Source organism: Hemibagrus wyckioides, linkage group LG06 (assembly GCF_019097595.1).
Source record: "Hemibagrus wyckioides isolate EC202008001 linkage group LG06, SWU_Hwy_1.0, whole genome shotgun sequence".
Taxonomy (NCBI): Eukaryota; Metazoa; Chordata; class Actinopteri; order Siluriformes; family Bagridae; genus Hemibagrus; species Hemibagrus wyckioides.
In genome coordinates this window covers 18,519,386-18,541,939 of record NC_080715.1, presented here as the reverse complement: position 1 = coordinate 18,541,939, position 22,554 = coordinate 18,519,386, and the positions used below count along the sequence as shown (strand labels likewise).

General features: G+C 39.0%; 1 protein-coding gene across 2 annotated transcripts in view; it reads left to right on the top strand.

The window, feature by feature from the left end:
• The window catches only part of epha3 (eph receptor A3), a 74,066-nt gene that overhangs the window by 40,656 nt on the left and 10,856 nt on the right, over positions 1–22,554 (top strand). For both annotated transcript variants that reach the window (XM_058392167.1, XM_058392168.1), the window contains exons 4-12: positions 3,422–3,577; positions 6,662–6,997; positions 10,608–10,732; positions 14,611–14,773; positions 15,822–15,924; positions 16,456–16,520; positions 16,682–16,807; positions 17,938–18,123; positions 20,497–20,558. In XM_058392167.1, the coding sequence (XP_058248150.1) occupies positions 3,422–3,577; positions 6,662–6,997; positions 10,608–10,732; positions 14,611–14,773; positions 15,822–15,924; positions 16,456–16,520; positions 16,682–16,807; positions 17,938–18,123; positions 20,497–20,558 (1,322 nt within the window). The remainder of the gene's footprint in view (positions 1–3,421; positions 3,578–6,661; positions 6,998–10,607; positions 10,733–14,610; positions 14,774–15,821; positions 15,925–16,455; positions 16,521–16,681; positions 16,808–17,937; positions 18,124–20,496; positions 20,559–22,554) is intronic.

The following is a 22,554-nucleotide window of genomic DNA, read 5'->3' as shown; positions in this document are numbered from 1 at the left end:
CTTTGTTATAACCCATGTACTGAGCAGACATGGTGAATAAGATTTTCTTTTCCATTTTTGTCCTTTTCTGTCAATAAACAAATAAAACAAATCTGAAGCGTTAAACTCTGTAGAGAGCCAATCCACTGCAGAGTTTAGCTCCAACCCTGATTAAACTCCTCTACCTGTGATTTTCTAACGATCCTGAAGACACTGATTAGCATGCTCAAGTGTGTTTGATTAAGGTTAGAGCTAAACTCTGCAGGAAAGTGGATCTCATGGGCCAGATTTGAGGATCCATGCACTACACTAAACAGAGGCATTATCACAATTTACAATTGCCTTTGACTAATCAATGATTTACACTATTTCTAGCAACTTATAAATCCTAAATAAGCTTAACCGGACAAATATGGGGGAAATCAGATGGGTAGATAGGTACATCTTATGTAATGGTTAAATACAATATAACAGTCAATTTACCAGCCACTGTCACACTGTCTGATAGAAAAAATGCTAAAAGACAATGAGTTCTCAAAGTTCTCTGTAGAAGCACCTAGCAAACATTGATCATAGTTAGAGGTCAATTGCACAGAGGCTTCAGGAGAGCTCTGGAGGTGTCCAGGCTGGTTATGATGCGATTAAGAGCAAAGATGAAACCCATGTGTGTGCTTTAATTAGATTTAATATTTTGTCTAATGAACTAGAATGCAGTCAGGCACAGTGTGGTGTCTGCAATTGACCTTTACTTTGAGCTACTTTTTATAAATAGTCTTTAAACTTTTTCTCATTGCCATATATGACTATTTGTTCTTGGTATACGTTTTTGTACTTTGTACTTTTGGTATATGGTTTTATGTTTCCTTAACTCTGTAGATTGCAGAAACAAAAGAATGGTCCTTCACCTCCAGTACAGTGAAGGAGACAATCATTCAACACTTTAATTATAGATGAAGGTATTTTGTGACAGGAATGAATTGATTGATCAAGCAAATGTCACGATTTTTCAACTTGTGGCCTGTGAAGCTGAAACAGGCTTCCAGGCTTCCAGGAAATGTCTCTTTTTGAATAACCACAGCAGACACTTGCAATTTGTGAGTGGCATGTGGAGTGAGGATTCTGACCTGGCCTTTGTTCATCAGTCCCCAGGGAAAGAGCATCTACAGCCCTCTACTGAGACAGATTCAGTTTCACAGGCAATTAGTCTGAACAGGAGCTGCTGAATGAATGCATTTGTTCTCCATAGCCTCCCAGGCGTTGTGAGCTACTGTACGGGTGTAACAGTAAACGAATCCAGCCAGCACTTTCTGTCATGCTGTATTGATTGATGTGGAGCTGTTGACTAGCTCAAGTTCTCTCTGTCACATCCATAGCTTGTGTGATTTTATTGCAAGGTTTTATTTATCATGCTCATTCTGTACATGGAAATGTACAGTGTGCAGAAAATATTTTCGACCCCCAGTTGAAAATAATCCATGCAGACACCATTCAGTAACCACATATAATAATCATACAGACTGTATGAAATATGTGTATGACTGGATGGACAGAGTATATACAAACAATATACTAACAGTAGATACACTAGAATGCACTCTAACAATGTCTTACAGATATGCTGTGCATTTACAGAGCCTTCACCATTAAACCCTACAGAACAAAGATGGGCGAAATAATGTCATCTGTCATATACTAATTAAGCGCCACTCCTCAGAGAGTGTCTGTGTGTCCAGATGAAGACTGAGTGTGTATGTAAAGTGTGCTGAAAAAGCCCTGGATGAGAAATCACCTCTGTGGCTCTCCAAAGTCACCCCCCCCCCTTCTCAGCCTGTTAGAGTGGAAGCCAGCTCCAGTGCCTCCTCACAGCACATGTGCAATCAATAACAGCACCTCTTTCTCACACACACACACACACACACATTCGTGCACACATTTCTAAGTGAGGTGCGTTGCTCACTTTCAACCAACAAGTAAGCAAGACAGTCTCACTTCTATTTCATCACACACACTTACAGGGATCACCGGAAGAGCTGAGGACACTGTGTGATGTAGAGGAAGTGAAAGCCAGCCTTTGGTTAATGTCATTCATACCCTATCACTTCACTACATTCAATACGGGTGTGAGAGATGAGAGGGAGATGTCACCAGGAATGATTTCCTCTCAAGCTTCCATTAAAGTGCTGTCCAGGTTGCAGAACTACCATGATTGAAGCAAAGAATCTAATTTTTCCCATGACTTATAGGTCCAATGGCCTGATAAGTGTAATTTCTATTTTTATTTATTTGATCAGTTTGATCTCACTCAACACACTCAAGGCTAAGCAGTAAATAAATTGAGTTTGCTGTTTGCAGAAGTGCACAATCTTGCAACAGAGTGTCTCCGAGCTATGCAGACTGTGCACTTATCTCATTTGGGACTCTGTGATTCCCGATTTGCTAAGAAAGCACTGTGTCACATTTGATTTCCCATAACTCAGGTTAATAGGCACCACTGATTTTTTTTTGTCATCCAGGGTTTTTACAGTGGCTGTTGTATTCTCCAAGGAGCAGTAGGTTAATGTAAACCTGATTTCTCATATATCACATGGCCTCGTGCCTCCCTGGTCTGCTCACACTGCTGGGCCACTACAGAGAAAAATCACTTTGTTCAGTAGTGCTATAGAACTGTGAGTGCCGGACAATGTGTAATAAGTGTCACAGATCTGCTAGTGACAATCATACCCAAGAGAGCCTTGTATTATGTGTTCAGATGATCTTGTACTGCATTCCCTGAGAAGTATAATTCAACCACACTGCTGTAAATTCCACAGAGGAGCTATGAAGTGCAATTGAGAAAAACCTTCTTGCAGACTTAAAAGTGTTGGCTCGCCAACGATATCAAGTGACAAGTATTGAACCTGCAAAAAGAAAGGAGTGGAATGCAGATGTGTGAGCCCTTGTAATTAGCAGGCTTGTCGTAATTTTTACCCCTTCATTATGTATAATGGAATGGGATTCTTGTGAATAGGAGCAGATGAGCTGCTGAGCACAATTTAATACCAGAGATATTTAAAGAGAGCTTTCTTTTTCCATTTTAAGAGGTATATTTGCATAATTCATGCAACATCTCCTGGACGTGTCACTAAAGGGAGAGAGTAGCAGCACATTTTTTAATATGTTTTATCACCAGCCTTCAGTTTGGCACATGATTCTCCTCTTCTAAAAAGAGCGAAGCCATTCTCATCCTCATTCTCCTCACACACATACAGTGTTCACTCTCCCTGCTCTGAGTGTTTTGGGTTGGTTTAAGTCAGTCTTTTCAGTGCATCTACTGATGGATATTGTCATGTGAAATCATCCGGTCCATTAAAGGTGGCAGCAGGATAATGAGGTAATGGATGGCTCTGTTGGTTAAAGTCTTTACGCATTCTAATTTGTCATCCGCTCGTGTTTGTCTCTGCAGCATGCCGGCCTGGCTTCTACAAGGCTTCGTCTGGGAATATGAAGTGTTCAAAGTGTCCTCCACACAGTTACACCCACAAGGATGGGGCTGTGCACTGCAGCTGTGAGAAGAACTACTTCCGTGCGGATGGAGACCCTGTGTCAATGGCCTGCACCCGTACGTATCCATAACTACACCATTACCAGGCACATGCACAGCTAAATCATCATCATCATCATCATCATCATCATCATCATTCTAATATAGATTAATTTCTCTTGAAGGTAACAGTTAATTCAATTACAAATGGAGAATATTTGAAATGATAGTCCATCTCCAGGAAAAACATATCTTTATCACTTATACTTTCTTTGAAAAATTCTAAATACATATTGCAAGTGCATATTAATCAACATTCAAATGAAATTATTGAAATATTGAGATCTTATTTTCTCAAAAAGATCACTGTGTATTTTAATTATTTTTATGGACTATATTCAAAATAGTGCCATCAATTCCATGCTTATCTGTATGCATACCATAATAAGAAAATGTAGAGTATGAACACTAACTCCACCCTTAACCTTAATGTCCGCATATGAAACTTTTTGTAAGAGCTAAATCATATAAATAGTTATGAATTTCTAAGTGTAAGGCCATGTTTAAAACATGAACTCTTGTACACTCTTTGTAACACTATAATACTTATTTTTCCTGAGTAATTTCGTAATTTAATTTATTGCAGTTTTAACACAGTGCCCACACTTAAGGAATATTTTTTGTGCACTGGGTCCACACCACATCCCATGGTTTTTTGGAGTTTGTTCACAAATTTATGGATTTTTGTTGGCTTAGTGTGATTAGGTTTCTGATTTTCCTGATATTAGTCCAATTAGACATTGTGTCTCCCAGGCAATGGGTCTCCCGGAGCCTGCAGCACTAGAGCGAGCCAGTCCATTCTCTTTTATAGTCAAGGCTTTAGATGGCACACAGCCACTGATATACATTCCTACATGTGTCATATCATTGCACATTATTCATAAATCATGGCCTTGCACCATTCAGAGCTGATTCAGATGTAAAAACTGTTTCTTCAGTCTTTAGTCAAGTGTGAAAATCTTATGTATCTCTAATGTGACATCTAAAGCAGTCATGTAATGCTGACAAATGTTGTATTCTTGTGGCTCTGTGCACCGTTCTGACATTTTTTAACCTAAGCACTTACTGTTAATTTGCATTTTAGCTATTAGATGCACTCATCATTTTAACAAGTCTGTCTTTTAAACTGCATTAGAGAAATTAAGTTATATGGTGAAAGTACTGAAGCAGCATATGTGAGTTCAATTTCAGTAGTCCCCAAGCAGAGACATTTATCTAGATAGAATCTCCCAAGATGCAAGGAAGGTACTCAGAGTAGAACAGATTAGCTTTTAGCATGGTTTCGAGAACAGCACAGCAATTAAAGCAAGCCTTTCTCTGATATGATCTGTTTTAAACGCAAAGCTCATTTGGTGTTCTTTAGAGATGTTCAACTTACATAATTTGCCTCTAGTCCATACTGTAGGCCTTCTGTAACAGATTCTAGCAGTTACACATCCCTACTAAATATTTATGTGTAATGTTTTAGACCCCTGCCAGCAAGATTCTTTGTTTATTCATTGTCAAGCATTGCAAAGGTGCACATATTTATGCCTGCTTTTAGTATATAAAAATAGATCTGTTTATTTCTACCCATCTCCTTTTTATGACCCCATAAAACTTGTATTTTCAATAGCATAAATCCTCAATGTGAGGAAAAGGCCTGCAGTAGAGAGGAACGGATGTTACATATCTGGTACATTAATCAATACCATGCAAACCATTTACCTCTTAGCGCCACACAAACAGCCCTCATGTGTCACGCTCTCAAAGTCATGGGCCCAGAATATGTGGTGGCTCAGCGTTGTGGTAGCACTGCTAATTTAAGTCTATAGTGGCACTGAATGCCACATTCACACCTCAGTGAGCACGGAGCTGAGCTTCTTGTCAGAAGGGGTATGTGTGTGTGTGTGCGCGCGTGTGTGTGTGTAATGGATGGCTTACTTCAGCACACCTCACATGCTCCTGCTGGCAGGCCAGCCAGTCTGTTAACGTTAAATGGCACACTGTGATTTCTATTATAAGTCCAGATCAAAGGATGCTATGCTCTGGCAATGATGTTAACCTGCAACAGAATTCCACATTTCCCCTGACCTGCAAGCAGACAAGATTGTTTATAGCTGTGGGCTGTATCGACTTTGTCTTTCTTATCCTCACAATATTGAAAAGGATTTTCTTTGATTGCTTTTCATTAGAAAGGAAGGTTTAAGTATATTTGCAGTGCTGTGGTAAAAAAAAAAAAAAAAAAGAAATTCTCTTCTTTTCAAGTATTTTAAGGAAAAGGTCCTGGGTAAATTGCAAAGAATGCCATTTTAATGATGCATGTAATTATGTCATCTTTGCAGTGCATCTCATAATTGATCTTAAACGCTGACTTATGGCAATTTTAAAACGGATAGGACTTACATAATCCTGAAGCATATTTGTCTGTGGGGGGCCCCTTTGTGCAATGAGTCTTTCCTTAATGCAACATTGACTCCTTCCCTCATCCTTTATCTTTTAGGAGATTTTAGGAGATCTTAGTCAAAGTAAAGTAGACAGCACTTGGTGTAACAATGCTCTGTGTAAATTCTTCATGTCAAATCAAACGACCAAACACTAGTTTTTATCTTGAAACATAATCCCCTCTTAACCCTCCGCACACTTACTCACATTTTCAGAGCAGAGCCAGGAGCAATTTCGGTTTGTTTGAGGTCTGGACAGATTCAGTGTCTTGCTCCATGCCTTATCCTCAGATTTCATTTCAAATTGCTCTTGTGATCATATGGAAAGAGCAGTGAGTCCCAGTCAAATGTCTAGCCCTTTTGTTGAAAGTCTGCTTTTGCAATCAGATGAAATCGGACTGCCTGCATGTTATCCCCACTTCCTTTTTATAACAATAGTCTTTAATATGAACATTTCAATCCTTTCAGTACATACCCCGAAAATGTGAAGTAATGCTATAAATTGAAAAGATCTGACAAAAAATAGAGGCAGTTCTATATTCCTTACTTTATTTCCTTAAGGACATGAACATCTCTACCTTAAAATTGCATAAGATGAAAAAACTCATAAGATATCAGGACAGGCTTAAATTCCTTGCTGAATAGTATTTTGCCCACATGCGTACTTTTTTTTTTTTAGGTCCCCCCTCTGCTCCGCGGAACGTGATCTCAGTAATCAACGAGACGTCAGTCATCCTTGACTGGAGCTGGCCAGAAGACACAGGTGGCAGGAAGGACTTAATGTTTAAAGTAGTGTGTAAGCGGTGTTTGGATGGGACTAAACAATGCGAGCCTTGCAGAGGGGCTGTGCGTTTCCTGCCCCGTTCATCAGGCCTCACGAACACCACAGTGACTGTGGCTGACTTGCTGGCACACACCAACTATACATTTGAGATTGAGGCAGAGAATGGAGTTTCCTCTCTGGCCCCTGCGATGCGCCAGTACGCCAGCGTCACTATAACTACCAACCAAGCAGGTAAGTCTCTCTTTACATCACGTCTTACTGTGCTCAAAACAGCCAGAGACTTTATGTAATGTTACTTACATAATGTTCACACAGTGATAATTATATGAAGGAGTGCTATTAATAAAGCATTTATCAAAGCAACCATGCCGCAAACACTGAGGCAAAAATCAGTCTAAACAACAATGCTAAAGCAGACACATGATCCTCTGTGCCACCAGGTTGCAATTAGCAATGCAAAAAATAACATTAACAAGGAAGTAAAGACTAAAGCAACATTTAAAACACATTAACCCAGAATAGCTTTTTCTATAGATTTTTTTCGAATAACAAAGTTATTTTAAACTTTGTAAAAAGGTAAAAATGCAGACAGCCTTTCATACATATACAATTCAGTGTTGTTTCATTCAATTTTAATGGTATCTCACAGTTGATAGACAGGCTGGCATGAAGCTATATTAGGCACATTTACACCAAGTGCATCCTAGCTTGGAGTAATAAAAACACTTTAATATGTTAAAATAACCTTGGAAGAATGTTTTGCCCCAGAACGTATTTATAAAAGAGATTGATAAAGACAATTCAATTTCCTGGCAGCGATGTGCAACAAAGCTCAAAATTCCATTTGGGGAGAGAAAAAACATGCATTTAATATCACAGCAAGCTTGTTTTTGATCCTCCTATTCTTGAAACTTCCTGTGCTATCAGAGCAGTTTGTGCACATATCTGTCTGCAGGTGCTGGAGTCCAGTCAGGCAGCATGAAGGTCATGATTCCTCAGGTTACTATAAAGCTGGAACGCAGGGCCATCTGCCTTCCATTCCACTAGGGTTTCCTCTGTAAAGATGAGCAGTTGTGCTCTCAAGCCGTATGAGGTCTTGGCTTCTGTCTCTTCTGTCAGTTCTGTTCCAGCTTTAAAGTGATAGGTGCAGAAACTGGTAGATGATTTAGCGCAAGCCTTAGAACTGAGGTTACAGACACTAGAGTTTGGAGCCATAAAACAGTAGGTAGTGGGCTACTGTAGATCAAAGGCTAGGGATTGATAGTTTTGCACCCTTTTACCATGGGGACCAGTTTAAACCTCTAAAGCTAGTAAAAGCACTATAATGGTGGAGAGGAGACTGTAGATATACTTGATATAATATAGTATTCAGTCAATGCATCAGCTTCTGCTCCATAGATAGTAATATGTTTTTAAAAATAATAAGGAAATGCTTGTGGCAATTATACAATGTCATAAGGCCTGAGTACTATTATTATTTGCACAAGCTTGATTCACTATATAAATCTAAGTTTGAATAAACATTATATGATTAAGTACTCATTTGGCCTGATTCTAAGGATTTTTTGTCAAAGTAGAGTGCATTCTGGTAAGATGTCATTGTGGTTTCAGCTTTCCTCATGTTGTCACAGCTGTGATCTATTAACAGAGTGATTGCCAGACATGATGCTTTGAGAAAAGCTTTAGGCCTTCAACAAGTCAGGCAGTAAATAAACCTCTGGCCCTTAAATTATTTGATGGAAAATATAGAGGACACTGAGTGTGACCTAAATTGCCTCAGATTCCAAAATAGTTTTAAGAGACACAGTCAATTTATTTATAAAATGCTGATATGAAGAAATTACAAATTCCAGATAGTTCCATGAAGCATCATTTATTCTATTATAGCTACCATTAATGCTGTGTTTGTGTTCCTACAAGTCTAGTCTCACTATGTCTTTCAGAGCTGTGCTCTCTTCTATTCTAGTGCCTTTGCTCTCAAGCACAGATAAACTGCTTAACTAAAGTGTTCTCTCAGTTTTGGGTTCACTCATCTCAGTGTAAACAGTGGATATAAATGCGTTTTTCATTTGATCTTTGGGCCCTTCTGTAGAGTTTGAAACATGCGAGATCACAAACCCTTTCACCGCAGCTCTACTCCCTCGACCTTGGACAAACACTGCAGCTACATTTATTGTCTTATAAAATGCAAATGAAAGCAAGAGAGAGAGACGTGCGAATGGCCAGTCCAATGCTCCCACTCTGCAGCTGCACTCCCTGTTGGAGAGCACATTTACGAGGTCTTACAGGGATGTCAACGCAGACCTTTCCATGTAAACACAGCTAGCATGTGTAGCACAGCCCCAGGGAGACAGCACATGCCCTCTGTGTTAGGACAGTGATCTCCCCTTGGCCTACAAAAACTTTAAAATGTTTGTGTTCTGCCATTTTGACAGGGTGTCGTCAGACAAACCACGGCCTCCTGCTCTTTCCTGCCAGTACAGGATGTAGAATTTCAACAAAGCTGATGACAATAGGAGAGCTGGAGCTAAATGTGACGTCCTTTTACCATTATTTAATATTGTTGGACTACGCTTTGTGGGAAGATGACTGTAGGTGGAGCTGCATTAGGAAGGCAGGGGATTGAAGAGTTCTGTCCGTAGAGTGTTGCGAGATTCTTTGCTTAAATCTGCAGAGCCTATTAAGGAACTGGGGGAGAAGACCAGTAGAGAGAAAGAAAGAGTTCCATATTTAGAGTGTTTACCATAGAATAATTCAAAAGCCATGTGGAGGACATTAGGTGATGTAGTACTCTGCTGATTGTCAATGCCATGTCTGCATTGCATAAAGATTATTTACAAATGTTAATTATTGAAGCATTATGTAAGACACTGGGGGAGGAAGGCTCTGGGCACCCCTATAAATGGCCTATGCTTTGGGTTATTGGTTGTTGGCGAGGCGAGGTGATTCATCTCTGTGTTTTTGTCACAGAATATTCTTTATACTGCCTAGATGGCTACACTGTAGGCGAGTATTTCCCCCTTTTAATTGATCTGAAAATATATGATGTTTTGAACTCTGAAGTGCCAAACAGAAAGCTCAGAAAAATGTGCGATAGCCCATACAGCATAAATCTTGCCGACCATAAACTCCACAAACTGCTATCACAATAAAACTTTCCTAATACCTTATCAGAATTGTGTGTAGGAGTACAGGGAACAGACAGAGTCCATCTGGATTCGTTAACAGTAAAAAAAGGTTCCAAATGGGGTTGAAATCAAAACTGTGTAATCACAGTCAAGAAAAACCTTGAACATTTCAAAGAACAACATGTTTTTTCCTGTGGTCTAATAAAATTAAAACATGGGCCAGTCAGATGCCTTCATGGCTTCATTGCTGCCTTGCAATTAGAGAGCTGTAAAACTGAAAAAGAACGCAAGTGAGCCAGGCAGTAGAAGGGAGGGACAGAAGTCTGACTTGAATTATGATCACATATTGAGACCATGTGAATTACTGAATCACAGAAACATTTAAGAGATTGGTATTAGCCTTTTAAAGAATGAGAGAGCTGAAAATCCTTGCAAGAACCGAACAGACAGGAGCATTATTTATTGTGACAAATCCAGACTAACTATGCAGCAAATCATAAACAAATGCATCATTGTTTCAAGCGTAAAACTGGCCCTACTAAAGAAAACTCAATTGGGTCACCCGGAATCAATTCACAAGAGGCTTGGATAGTTGAAGCAAAATTGCTGAACTTTCTGTGAACTGTGCATGTAATGAAGTCAGAAGCAGTTTGAAAGTTAATCCTCTTCCTCATCCTCACTTTCTAGCTCCCTTTTTTTCTCTCTGCCTGCAGCTCCATCCCAGGTCACAATCATCAGGAAAGACAGAACATCCCGAAACAGCATCTCACTGTCCTGGCTGGAGCCAGAAAGACCCAATGGTATTATCTTGGACTACGAGGTCAAGTACTATGAGAAGGTGGGGGCAGTTTAATCGCTATTCACTTTGGACATTCAACACTAATAACATTTAACCTGGGTCTAAATCTTTCTCTATGGTCTTTTTTATGGAAATTAAAGTGGGTATTTTGTTCACCCAACTTCTGAAAGACATATGAACAGAGGCTTAATTTATTACATACATTCCTGACTGGTGAGTGTGGTATTTGATTCAAATTGTGCATTCAATCTTTCATTCATTAATTCATTCATCTTCATTAACCTCTTAATCCTGGGTCACAGTTAAAGAAAAACAATACTGGACCAGTGTCAAATATTTTTCAGTTTGAGTCTTACACATTCTTTGCATCAGGAGAAGCAGTGATATAACACTACTCGTATGTAAAGCCAATGTGTGCTCATCTTTAAAAAAAATTATCACAAGCTGTGCTCTCCTGTCATAAGTCAGTTTAGCCGGCCTCTATCCAGGTTTGCCGCAGCTGCTGTGTGATTAATGAAGCGTACAGGGATTGGCCCTGATTGATTTAATATGCGGAATAGCAGGGTGAGCTTTGTTGCCCCACATCATTGTTGCCGCTGAGAGCTTTCTAAGGGTCAGTGTTCAGTGGAGCTCTTTCATGCTGTCAGACACTGTGATATCTTCGACTCCTGCATGAAGTGGGTAATGTGTCCCTCAGGCCGGGCAGACTGCAGGAAGCGGGGCTCCGGCTTTGGCACTTAATTGGACCCTGATATTGTGTGTCTCTCCCAAACTGGCAGGGAATCTGAGGGTGTGAAAAAAGGCAGAGTTTCCAATGGCAATTAGCCAGAATTTTCCCACAGAAACATTTCATAGTCTACTGAGTAAATGACTTGGTTCTATGACCATATAGAAAGACTTACATGCATGTGAAATATGCAGTAAATTGCACACAGGCTTCCGTTGTCTCTAAAAATAGATAAAAGGACAAAAAACACTTTGCTTGTGCTATCACGCTCTTGAATGATGTTAAACACATCTTAAACGCTGTAAATTATCTTCAGTAGTTAACTTAAATAGTTATACTCTAATTTAATATGAAATCGTGTTTTATGGTGGGTAAATGATATCTCTATTTCATAAAGACAAGATTAGCCTAGTAATAATGCATCATTAACGTTATTAAAGTTATAAATGAACAGTAATGAAGCTGATTTTTTGCTGTTGAGTTTGTACAATAATACCAGGCCTTTTCGTATCTATTCTGTTGAGCTGCGAGGCTACAAAAATGTTTCAGATATACTAATAACACAGTTCAATCCACTGGTAAAAAGGAGAGCCAGCGAGGTGTGACTGACTCCTCTGCTTTCTACAGAGGACAATTGTAAAATGCCTTTCAGTGTGATCAGCCAAAGTCCAAATCTCAGCTTGTGAAATGCTATGGGTTGGCCATAATCTTCTTATTTGTAACCAAAGCCATCTCATCTGGGGTTAGTTTCACTGGCACATGTACACTCTGAGGCCCCTGAAATCCATGTCTTGTTTGACCCTGGGTGGCATGGTATCTTCCTTTTACAATCAAATCTATTGTATCTCCTCACTGATTCTGTTAATTACACATGCTGCTGAGGCATCGTTTCCAAAAGCTGGGGGTTAGGTAGCCCAAATCCTACACAACTGGGTCTGCCATGTGGAAAAGCAAAGGAAGAACCCTGGTAGGACTTATAGTGCCCTTGATCCAGGCTGGCAGAGGATAACAGAGTGCCCCTCACCCTTTTAAGAAATACACAAACACACCCACTGAGAGAGAAAAAGGGCCTCCAAATCTGTTCACAGGGCTCACTGACTCACAGTAACCACAGTAACACCAAGAGTCCACGGCATTAAGCCCACAAAAGAGCTCTGAATTCATTAAGTGAGTTTACAGAAAAGAAATGGTATCTATGGGTCTGGTTCAGAACAACAGAATGTTTACACTGTATAATGGTGCATACCTTAAACCATAAATAAACAGTGGTTAATGTCTCCCTAAACAGCATTAAGGATGCATGCTTATTGAAATAATGCAGCTCCTGTGGAAAACAGTCACGCAATGCTTCTCTTAAAAAATAGAAAAAACACGCCCCAATGCATCATCTAAGTTAAAACCCTATATGGTAAAGCGGAAGGAAGTGAAGCTACAAACAATTCTGTTGCCCTGATTTACATTTTTGCATATGTAAAAACTGTATGTTTGTATGTAAAAACTGTTTGCATATGTAAAAACAGCTGGAAATGTGCAAGATCATTTACTAACATGGTCAACAGATATTTGTGTCTTGTCTGTTTTACATGTTTGCCTTAATAAATATGCATATCGGGGTGTTTCCTTCTAAGAGTACAAAATATAGGGTGATGTCTATGCAAAAACATTATCACCCCTGTGCAATTTACTAAGCAAGTTACTATAGGGATATTTTATCTGTGTTAGTAAAATTAGGGAGTAAGTGTACATAACATTAAATGTCACATCTTTAGTACCAAATATCTCACCACTCAGACCTTTAATACTTTATCAAAAAAATTTGCCAAAATAGGACACAAGATATAGGGATTTTAAATCCTCTTAATTAAAGGAAAGAAACACACATTGGGGTTCATGTTTATCATTTTATTCAAGGAAAGTTAGAAAAAAAAAGAAAGGACTTTTTTTAGTTGGTTTGTTTTTAAAGCTTGTGGAGAAGGAATGCATTTTGAAATAAATTAAATTTTCACACAGTTTCTCTTTCAATTAAAGCTGAGACAGTTTCCCAGATTGGAGAATGTAGATTGACAAGCATATTAAATTCCCACCAAAAGCCTACACACTGGGAAGTAACAAAGTAAGTAAGCCTGTGTGTGTGGAAGTAGCTGATGCACAACTGAGACATATGGTAAAAATACTTCCAGCATAAAACGTTTGGGCACACCTGTATATAATTTTCAGGGAATCACATGGTGTCATGAGCAGTGAACAGTGACAACCTGCGAAAAGATTTACGACTTGAACGAACGCACATACAATAAGATGCAGGGTATTGGTTTCATCTTCGCAGTGAATTTAAAGCGTTTGCTAAATCATAAAACCCGATGCACTCCATATGATGTTTCAGAGTGCTTTCGTACCGTGATTTCCTTGATATAAAGCCTGCTGATGGCTGTGCTCTTTGTTGGTGCTGAAATCAAATCCGAGGTCAGATATTTGATTTTTAATCTGAAGATATTGTCAAGTCATATGCACATGTTCCTTTGTATAGGAAATCAAAGTCCAGGTGAATTTGCACAAGGGTTTGTACAGATGGACTTAAAACAACAACAGAACACTGTACAAAGTGAATGTCTTTTAAAGGATCTAAGATGATCAGGTAACAACCTGTTATGGCATTTACAGAATGATGGGTGCAGAGGAAAACCATGCGAATTCTGATTGAGCTTGTTGCTAACAGTGAATCCTTTTTTCTGCTAAAACCTGCAGTAAGTGGATTAAAGTGTCACACCCTGTTCCTTCCGCTGATCTCACTTTACCCTACCAGAGGCACATCTGGAAACAGTGGGTTCAAAGGAAAGATGTCCCATAAATCCATTGTAGGTTTTTGTTGGAGCTCTAGAGAGGATCATTGCATCTTAGAGGTCTTTAGAAAAGCCATAAAGATAACTATGGCCGTTTATCATGTCGAGCTGGTACCGTATACAGTAGTCTGGAATGTACCTAATTATGAATACACCTTTTTTTTGGACCTTGGAAATGACCGAGTATGACACTGTCTAACCTCCACCAAATACAAAAATAGCCTTCAGGCAGCACAGTCTGCTCTGATTAGAGCTGAACTACTTCATATTTGCTCAGATCTGTCTGTATCAGTATCTATGTTACTTTAACATGTCTCACATTCTTATTATTTTTCTTCTGTTTCCTGAAGCAAGAACAAGAGACCAGCTATACCATCCTGAGATGCAAGGGCACTAATGTGACTCTGAATGGACTGAAACCTGATACCAGATACCTGCTGCAGATTAGAGCACGTACCGCTGCGGGTTATGGCAGCAGCAGCCGCAAGTTTGAGTTCGAGACCAGCCCAGACTGTAAGCTAAAACTGGTTCCCTTCCTCACTGTTACAGTAAATAAGAATTTCCTTTTTCATTTACTTACTCCTGGAGGATTACATAGGATTATACTATGTCCCATCAGTCAAACGAAATGAAGGTATAATATTAGGGTATTGTATATAATTTTGTATAATTTTAGGATTAGACACACTTTACCCATGGAATCTTTTGTCTTTTTTTTTTTTTTGCACTTACATTGTTCTTCCGTGCTTCCATGCTTATACTTGTATCTACTTATAGTTTTTAATTGTACTGTAACTGTAAGATAATTTACTAAATGTGTAATTTGTAAGCTATTTAGACACAAGACACCAGTTCTACAGATGGCAGAAATGTTCTGTCATCGTTCTACCAGTAAATCATCTGCATTTAGCACAGCATGTGTATTTGATACACTGTATATCCTGTTATCAGAGCAGAAACTCTCCTTTCTCTGTACTCGTCTAGCTAATGAAACATTTATAGGAAATCAATGGATGGTCATGGAATGGAATGATATAGTACAGGCAGGAGGCACTTTCCTATCTCCAGGTTACTGAACTGGTCATGGCTCTATCGAACTCCACATGCATAGCAAATGTAAAATGATGGCATAGCTCCCCTGAGATGATAGCTCCCATTATTCATTTGTTAATCTGAGCAAAAAGCGTTCTGCATTTGGGATTTGAAGAATCAGTCACCAGAGCTTTCCTGTGCTTTAGTTCACAGTCTAGAGGTTTGTCAGGATCCATGGCGCATTTAAAGAAATTATTGCATCTGCAGAGTAGATTTGATGTGATAATTTGTAAAATGAGTCAATTTTAAGAAGCAGATGATGATGCATGATGGTGAAAAATCTGTTTTAAGTCATATAATATTCTTTGCTATAGAGTAAGGAAAGTTCTTGTTCTTGTCAAGTTTTCTTATAAATTTTATTTTGACCTGTGCAGGATCATATAAATTGCTTCTTCTGTTGTTTAGCATACCCTGATCCATTCTAATGTTCTTGCTGTGTTTTCTTTATCTTTCCGTTTGTCTCTCCCAGCTTTCTCAATCTCCAGTGAGAATAGTCAGGTTGTGCTAATTGCCATTGCATCAGCTGTGGCAATCATCCTCCTCACCGTGGTGCTTTACGTTGTGATTAGCAGGTTGGTCTGTCACTCATACTCAACAACTTTACAGGGGCTTAAGAGTGGCCATCTTGAACCTGTCATTTTCTCACTTATACATGTCTCTTACTCAAATCTCCCCTCTTCAGCACCTCCCACCCCCCATATCTGCTAGATGAAGACGTAGATGTAAGAAGACCATGCCCCTGCATGTCAAGCAGCTATATATAGTTCTGGATGATTTACTTGGCAAAAGCAGTATTATTTTTCCTGCCTCTGCTTTACTTAATGTAACAGGCACCATGAGAGCTTAAGTGTCAAGGCAGACAGAGGGGCTGATCTTGGCAGACACCACTGTTGAAAGACTGCATAAATATCTGATTTATTATAAGATTCTAAAATACTGCACTGCCTCATAGCAGAGTAGACAGGTTCATCCTGGCCATGAATTTTGCCTGTTGAGTCATTAGATGTTCACCAGCATAGAGCAGCAGAGGAATAGAGTAGCAGCAGGCTCACCTAGGATCATCACTGATGTTAACTGTTACCTTTTAACACTCTGATTGACAGGTGCTGTGGCTACAGCAAATCCAAACATCCAGACAAAAAGAGACTTCACTTTGGTAATGGTCACTGTAAGTATATGTCACTGTGGTGTATGCTGTGTACAGGTTGTTAATGCTAAGCATGTAAATCACTTTCTAAATCAGTCAGTACAGCAGAAGCCAATTTCTATACAGTTTATGAAGGAAAAGTAACTCAATTATGATTTCCTTAACTCTTCTTTTATTTTCAGTGCGACTGCCTGGTATTAGGACCTACGTGGATCCCCACACTTATGAGGACCCAAGTCAGGCAGTGCACGAATTCGCCAAGGAGTTAGATGCTTCTTGCATCGCCATTGACAAAGTAGTGGGTGCAGGTATGCCATGTCCCACCTGAAACTCTATAAAGCTACCTGCAACAGGGCAAAATGCATTTATAACAGATGTGACAGGTAATGTAAATGAGAATCATTTAGCACCTCAGCTGGAAGTATATGCTTTTGATTGTGAGCGGGGAGATGGGGAGAGCGCTCCTCCCAGTGCTCATCCTCATCGCCTCACTGCCTTTAATAGAGAGCGTGCTGATGAAGCTGAGGAGTGTGGGTAAGCAGAGCATGCCTCCAGCTGGGATATTATATTTTACCCCCTGTAGCTCATTCTCTCCCAGGCACTCAGCATTCCCAATGTCTTAAACAGTAGAGCACACATCAGAATAATGCCGCATAATTTATTGCTGCATAAGCCAATATAAAAGAACCCAGCAAATAATGAGACCATATTTACATTGACATTTATGTTTTCTTACCTTATCCCAGATTAGTGTTTTTTATAGCTATACCTTATTATGAAAAAATAGAAGACAGGATTGTTTATTGTTTTATTATGTATTTAGTAAGACAATTACATGTTTGCTGGTGAAGATGGAGAATAATACTGCTTTATTTATCTGCAAAGCATATCAGTCTGAATGCTGTAGATAATTGGGTAAGTTTGAGAAGTTTGAGCTTTTATGTTCTGCTTTTATGTTAAGTCTATCTTGGGCACAATATGAGCCATAAACCATGGACAGTAGTTACAAAGATATACATTATACTTCACCACAATCTCTTCACCACACAGCAATGAGAACTGACAAAACTATTTCTTTGTTATGCATATGTGTTACCTTTTAATTATTTCTATTTAATGCAAAAATAGTTTTTATGAAGGTAGTCAGCTTGGCACAGTTTGAATTGTTTAACGTAATTGTTTCATAATTTAACGTAAGAACTGCAGCATACTTAGCCTTTCACATATGTGACATAACACTTTAGGAAAAATCTATTCTGCATTGATGGTAAACAATATGACACCAATGTCTGATTACAAAAATATCCAGTACTCTGTGGTCTCCAAGCTGCAGTGAGCCACAGAATGCTGTACATTAATTATGCTTTGTTAATTATGTGACCAGAAGATTAAAGAAGATTTCAGACAACGAATCTATATTTAAATGATGTTTGTGCAGGGGAATTTGGGGAGGTGTGTAGTGGACGTCTGAAACTGCCTTCTAAGAAAGAGATCTGTGTGGCCATCAAGACCCTGAAAGCAGGATATACGGAGACACAGAGGAGAGATTTCTTGAGTGAGGCTAGCATCATGGGACAATTTGATCACCCCAACATTATCAGACTGGAAGGAGTGGTCACTCGAAGTGAGTTACATCTCAACACATTTCACCATTTTTATTTATGAACTAGACAACAAAGTGTATGAACTTTATCTATTAGTTTTTAATTCTTCGCTTTAATAGAATGACATGTTTAAAGGTAGTTTATGCTGGGAAATGCTGTACATTTAGGCATTGTGTTCTCCACATGTCTGTGTGGGTTTTCTCTATTTTCTCCAGTTTCCTTCTACCTCCCAAAACATCATAATAGGTTTATTAGCTATAAATAAATTAGCCCTCAGTGTAAATGAGTGAAACATGTGTTCATGATGCCCTGCAATCTACTGGCATCCTATCCTCATGTGCCACCAGGATAGACTCAGCCTCCTCAGTGATCAAAGTGGCACACAAGATTATTATTTAATTATTTGACTATAATAATAATAACAATAATAACTATTATTATTATTATTATTATTATTATTATTATTATTATTATTTAATATTGAGTCATTTTAAAAGACAACCACACAAAAGTGTTATATATTTTAATTTTGGTTTTGAACTCTAGGTTACTTGCAGGACCCTACTGATTTTATTATGATTTTATTTGGTATGAAGCATTAGCTATTTCTCATTATAGAATGCATTGATGCTGGCAAGATCCTGATGTCATAAAGTTACTGTTTTATTGAAGTTTCTGGCAAAAAAAAATTCAAAGTCAAAGTTCAGTTGGTGTCATAAATCTTTCTGTCTTTATTATATTCCATTATCAAAGCCTGTGTCTCAAATCATGAGAAACGTCTTAATACAAATATTTTCATGTATTCCATCTAAATTTGAGCAGAATATATAAACTGCTTTGAAAATCTGGATTTTCAAAAAATAAAGTTCACGCTAACTTGCGTCTGACACTACACTTGGTAATTTTAATTGAGCTAATAGCTGAATTCTGAGTTTTGTGTTGATTTAGACTTTATTAAACAGTATTGTTGTACTGCAGGACAGAGAGAGAGAGAGAGAGAGAGACTGCTGTGTGAAAGCAGCTCTGGGTATGTAGTTGAGGCAGTGGGGGCGGACAAGGCTGGCATGTGTCTTCCATAACCTCTGAGGTGACATGATTTATTAACTCAGCCTTGTTAATTCTGAGACTTTCACACTCCATTTAACCTTGTACTTTTGGCCAGCTATTTGAAAAATATTTGTGGAACTTCAGTTGGTGTTTCTCAGGGACAGAAAGACTGCAATACTTATCACAAGCTGGCATTATGATCCCGGGTTTATTGCCAGGAACATTTTATTACTATTATTATTATTGTTTTTGTTTTTGTTGTTGTTATAAGAAACTATAAAGACTGGTGAGTGAAGTGAAAAAAGAGCACTTCATCACCGGTCAGTGAAATCTAAGAGTGTGTTTAATAGTATCCCAGACTGTTTGGATAAAGTATGGCCCATGTGTTTGGAGAAAGAGGCAAGCCATCGTGATATGTAACAGGCTGGACTGTTCATCTACACTACAGAGTAAGCTGGAATATAAACAGCTCCTACCAAGATAGAAAGTGTCATATGACTAAAACAGCTTTCATTAGACTGGCCTGTGTTTGTCCACTTTTCCTCGCACAGCAAGTTTAGTGCTCTGCTGTTACCTTGAGCTCAGGTCTTCTGTAGCCAGATGTCAAAATGTTTGGGGGAAAAAGGAGCAAAGCATATAGTGGCACCAGATCTGTTCTTTCAGCTATTCCTGATTTATCCTCTTTTTTGTACATGAACCTTTTATATAGCATGCAATAAGATGAAATTGATAAAAGCAGTAATTTATGACCAGCTTGGAAAACGAATAAAGCTGTCAGACAGTGACAGCTGACCTTGTGGGCCCTTTACACAGAGGCTTCAGACAGAGGCGCTTTTTATCCTTCAGGAAGTGTTCTTGAACTCAAGGCCACAGACTGACCTCACTGAGTCGAGAGTGTCATGTGAAGAAGTGCATCTAAGTACTGCGAGCCTTGCTATTGTCTTGGGAGCTTAGGCGATATCTCAGACGTGATGAATGCCCCAGAGCTGCCATTCCTTCTCCTAGCTCTTCAAATCTAAAAAAAAATACTACAAAAAAATAATACACATGTGGTGCTGGTCTAAAACTCTGGTCAGTAAATCTCATCTTAACTGATACTGTGTCATTCTAGAAATAATTTAGCAATGTTACTGCATACATTCAGCATAGTATAAAAGTTGTTCAGCTAATTCAAATGTGTGGAAATGTTTTGTTCAAGTGTCATAAAATGAATCATTAGTTTTCAAAGTAGCAAATCAAGCTTACATGTAGCTCCAGTCAACACAGTGTAAAACTTCAATTGCCTGAGATCATCACTGTTTACCTTACCTCTCTGTCTCTCTCTCTCTCTCTTTCTCTGTCTTCAGGTAAGCCAGTAATGATTGTGACGGAGTACATGGAGAATGGTTCCTTAGACAGCTTCCTTCGAGTAAGTATGACACACAGAGTGCGGATAATGAGCCTCCATTATGTATGATCAGACAAATGGCACAAAAGTTTCATCTTAAACTGATTTAAGTACCATATTCTCTCTCTCTCTCTCTCTCTCTCTCTCTCGCTCTCGCTCTCTCTCTCGCTCTCGCTCTCTCTGATCCACTGTTCCTGTTTTTCTCACATCACCCTGCAAACTGTCTGCTTATCACAGCAAGCACTAAATTCTCTCCATTACTAAGAACAAATTGCACTTTGGTGCAAAACCACAGCTTCTATATGCTGGGTAGAGAACTGATATTGGGACAGAGAGGGTGATTACTATGCAGAAGGATCAGCCATTGTATTTTATTTTGTAGCTAAAGGGGAATTGTCTTAAATAGACCCTGATGTTCCGAAAGCTTTTAAGTGTCAGTGGTTTACTTGAACTCATCTGCACAATGCCCTAATTCTTTCAGAAAAAAAAAACAAACTAGGCGTATACTTGGAGGAAAAAACCCAGATAGTGGGCATGGATTTGCAAATGTAGAGACTTTAACAATGTCCTGATGCCTGCATGCTCAGCCTGGCCAATTAAAAAGACTGGGCATGATCTGTCCTTCAAACAACTTCCCCTTACGGCTATATAAGCACAGCAAACGTAAACAGGCAAACAGTCTGAGGATGTGCACCATGCAGACAGATAGCTATTCTAAAAAAAAAAGTGCTGATAAAAGCACTAATGAGCTCATTAAATGGGACAGATTAACCTTTGTCCCCCACAATCTGGCCTTGGCAGTGCTACATCTGACAATACTTTTCCAGCAGTTTTGTAGATATTTTAAGCAGTTGCCATTACAGGGGCTGTGTTGATATTAGTAAAAAAAAAAAGACAGACATGGTATTAATATAAATGACAGACATATTGTTATTGGTACCACAGACAGGCATGTTGATACTAGTTTAACAAGGTGATCAAATGTAAATGTAAATGTTCATTGTGCATTTATCCATCTTGGTCATATTATGCTATATTGTACATTGTAGAGGTAAAAGTGATGCCTATTTGCACCTTATTTCACTGAGCACAGCAAAATATGGAAGAAAAAAAAGCCCACATATGCATCTGGATAAGGCAGCTGAAAGTACTTTGCAATTCTGGTTAAATACAGGCCCGATGACTGAAATTAGCATAGCATTAAAATAGTGCGAGCAGAGACAGCCTGGTTTTAGCAGGAGCAATCTGAACTGTATTCCATATGTGCCTGCACAGCATCCCAGAAAAGGCAGAACAGTTGCAGCAATTTCCTGTGCATTTCAGCATGGCCTGTACACTATCACAGAATCTTGACATCTTCCCCAAGAGCCTTTCCTCACCAATGCTTATATGACTATTATTAAGCCATCCTTTGGACCGCTCTGAACTCCAGTCAGTTCCAGGTGGTCCAGGGTTTGTTTTCATCCGAACTTAGTTTGTATGCAGCATATAAACATAGTGTGTTGCTTTCTCTTAGAAGGAGGTGGATAAATATAGAAAGTGAAAGACGGTGAAGAAAGAAAGAAATGCATAAGACCTAAGAGAAAAGCATTCATGAAAGGACACATGGAAAAAGACCAGCTCCCACACCGGCCATCTGTTGAGAGTGCTTGTTTTTAGTAAAGAAGCCTCTTTCTCTAGAGCTTGCTGACAAATCAATGCTATCTTGCTTATCCGGTGTGTCTCTCCTCTCATCCTGAAGAGCTTCCTCCCTGGTGTTTATCTCTGAGCGTTGAGCATACCTCTCAGCATAAACCCTTTTCACACATGCCAGTGTAAACAGTGGCAGGCTGCCAGTGAGCTTCTGAAAAACAGATACGAAGCCTCTGATGTAATTTTGTGCATCTTTCTTGTCTGCGTTTTCAAATGATAATGACTTGTTATGTTCTGAATGAAACCAGTTTTCTGCTCACCTGTTCAGACCAAAAAGGGATATCAGGTGCATGTTCAGAAATGTCTTCATACTTGACCAGATCCA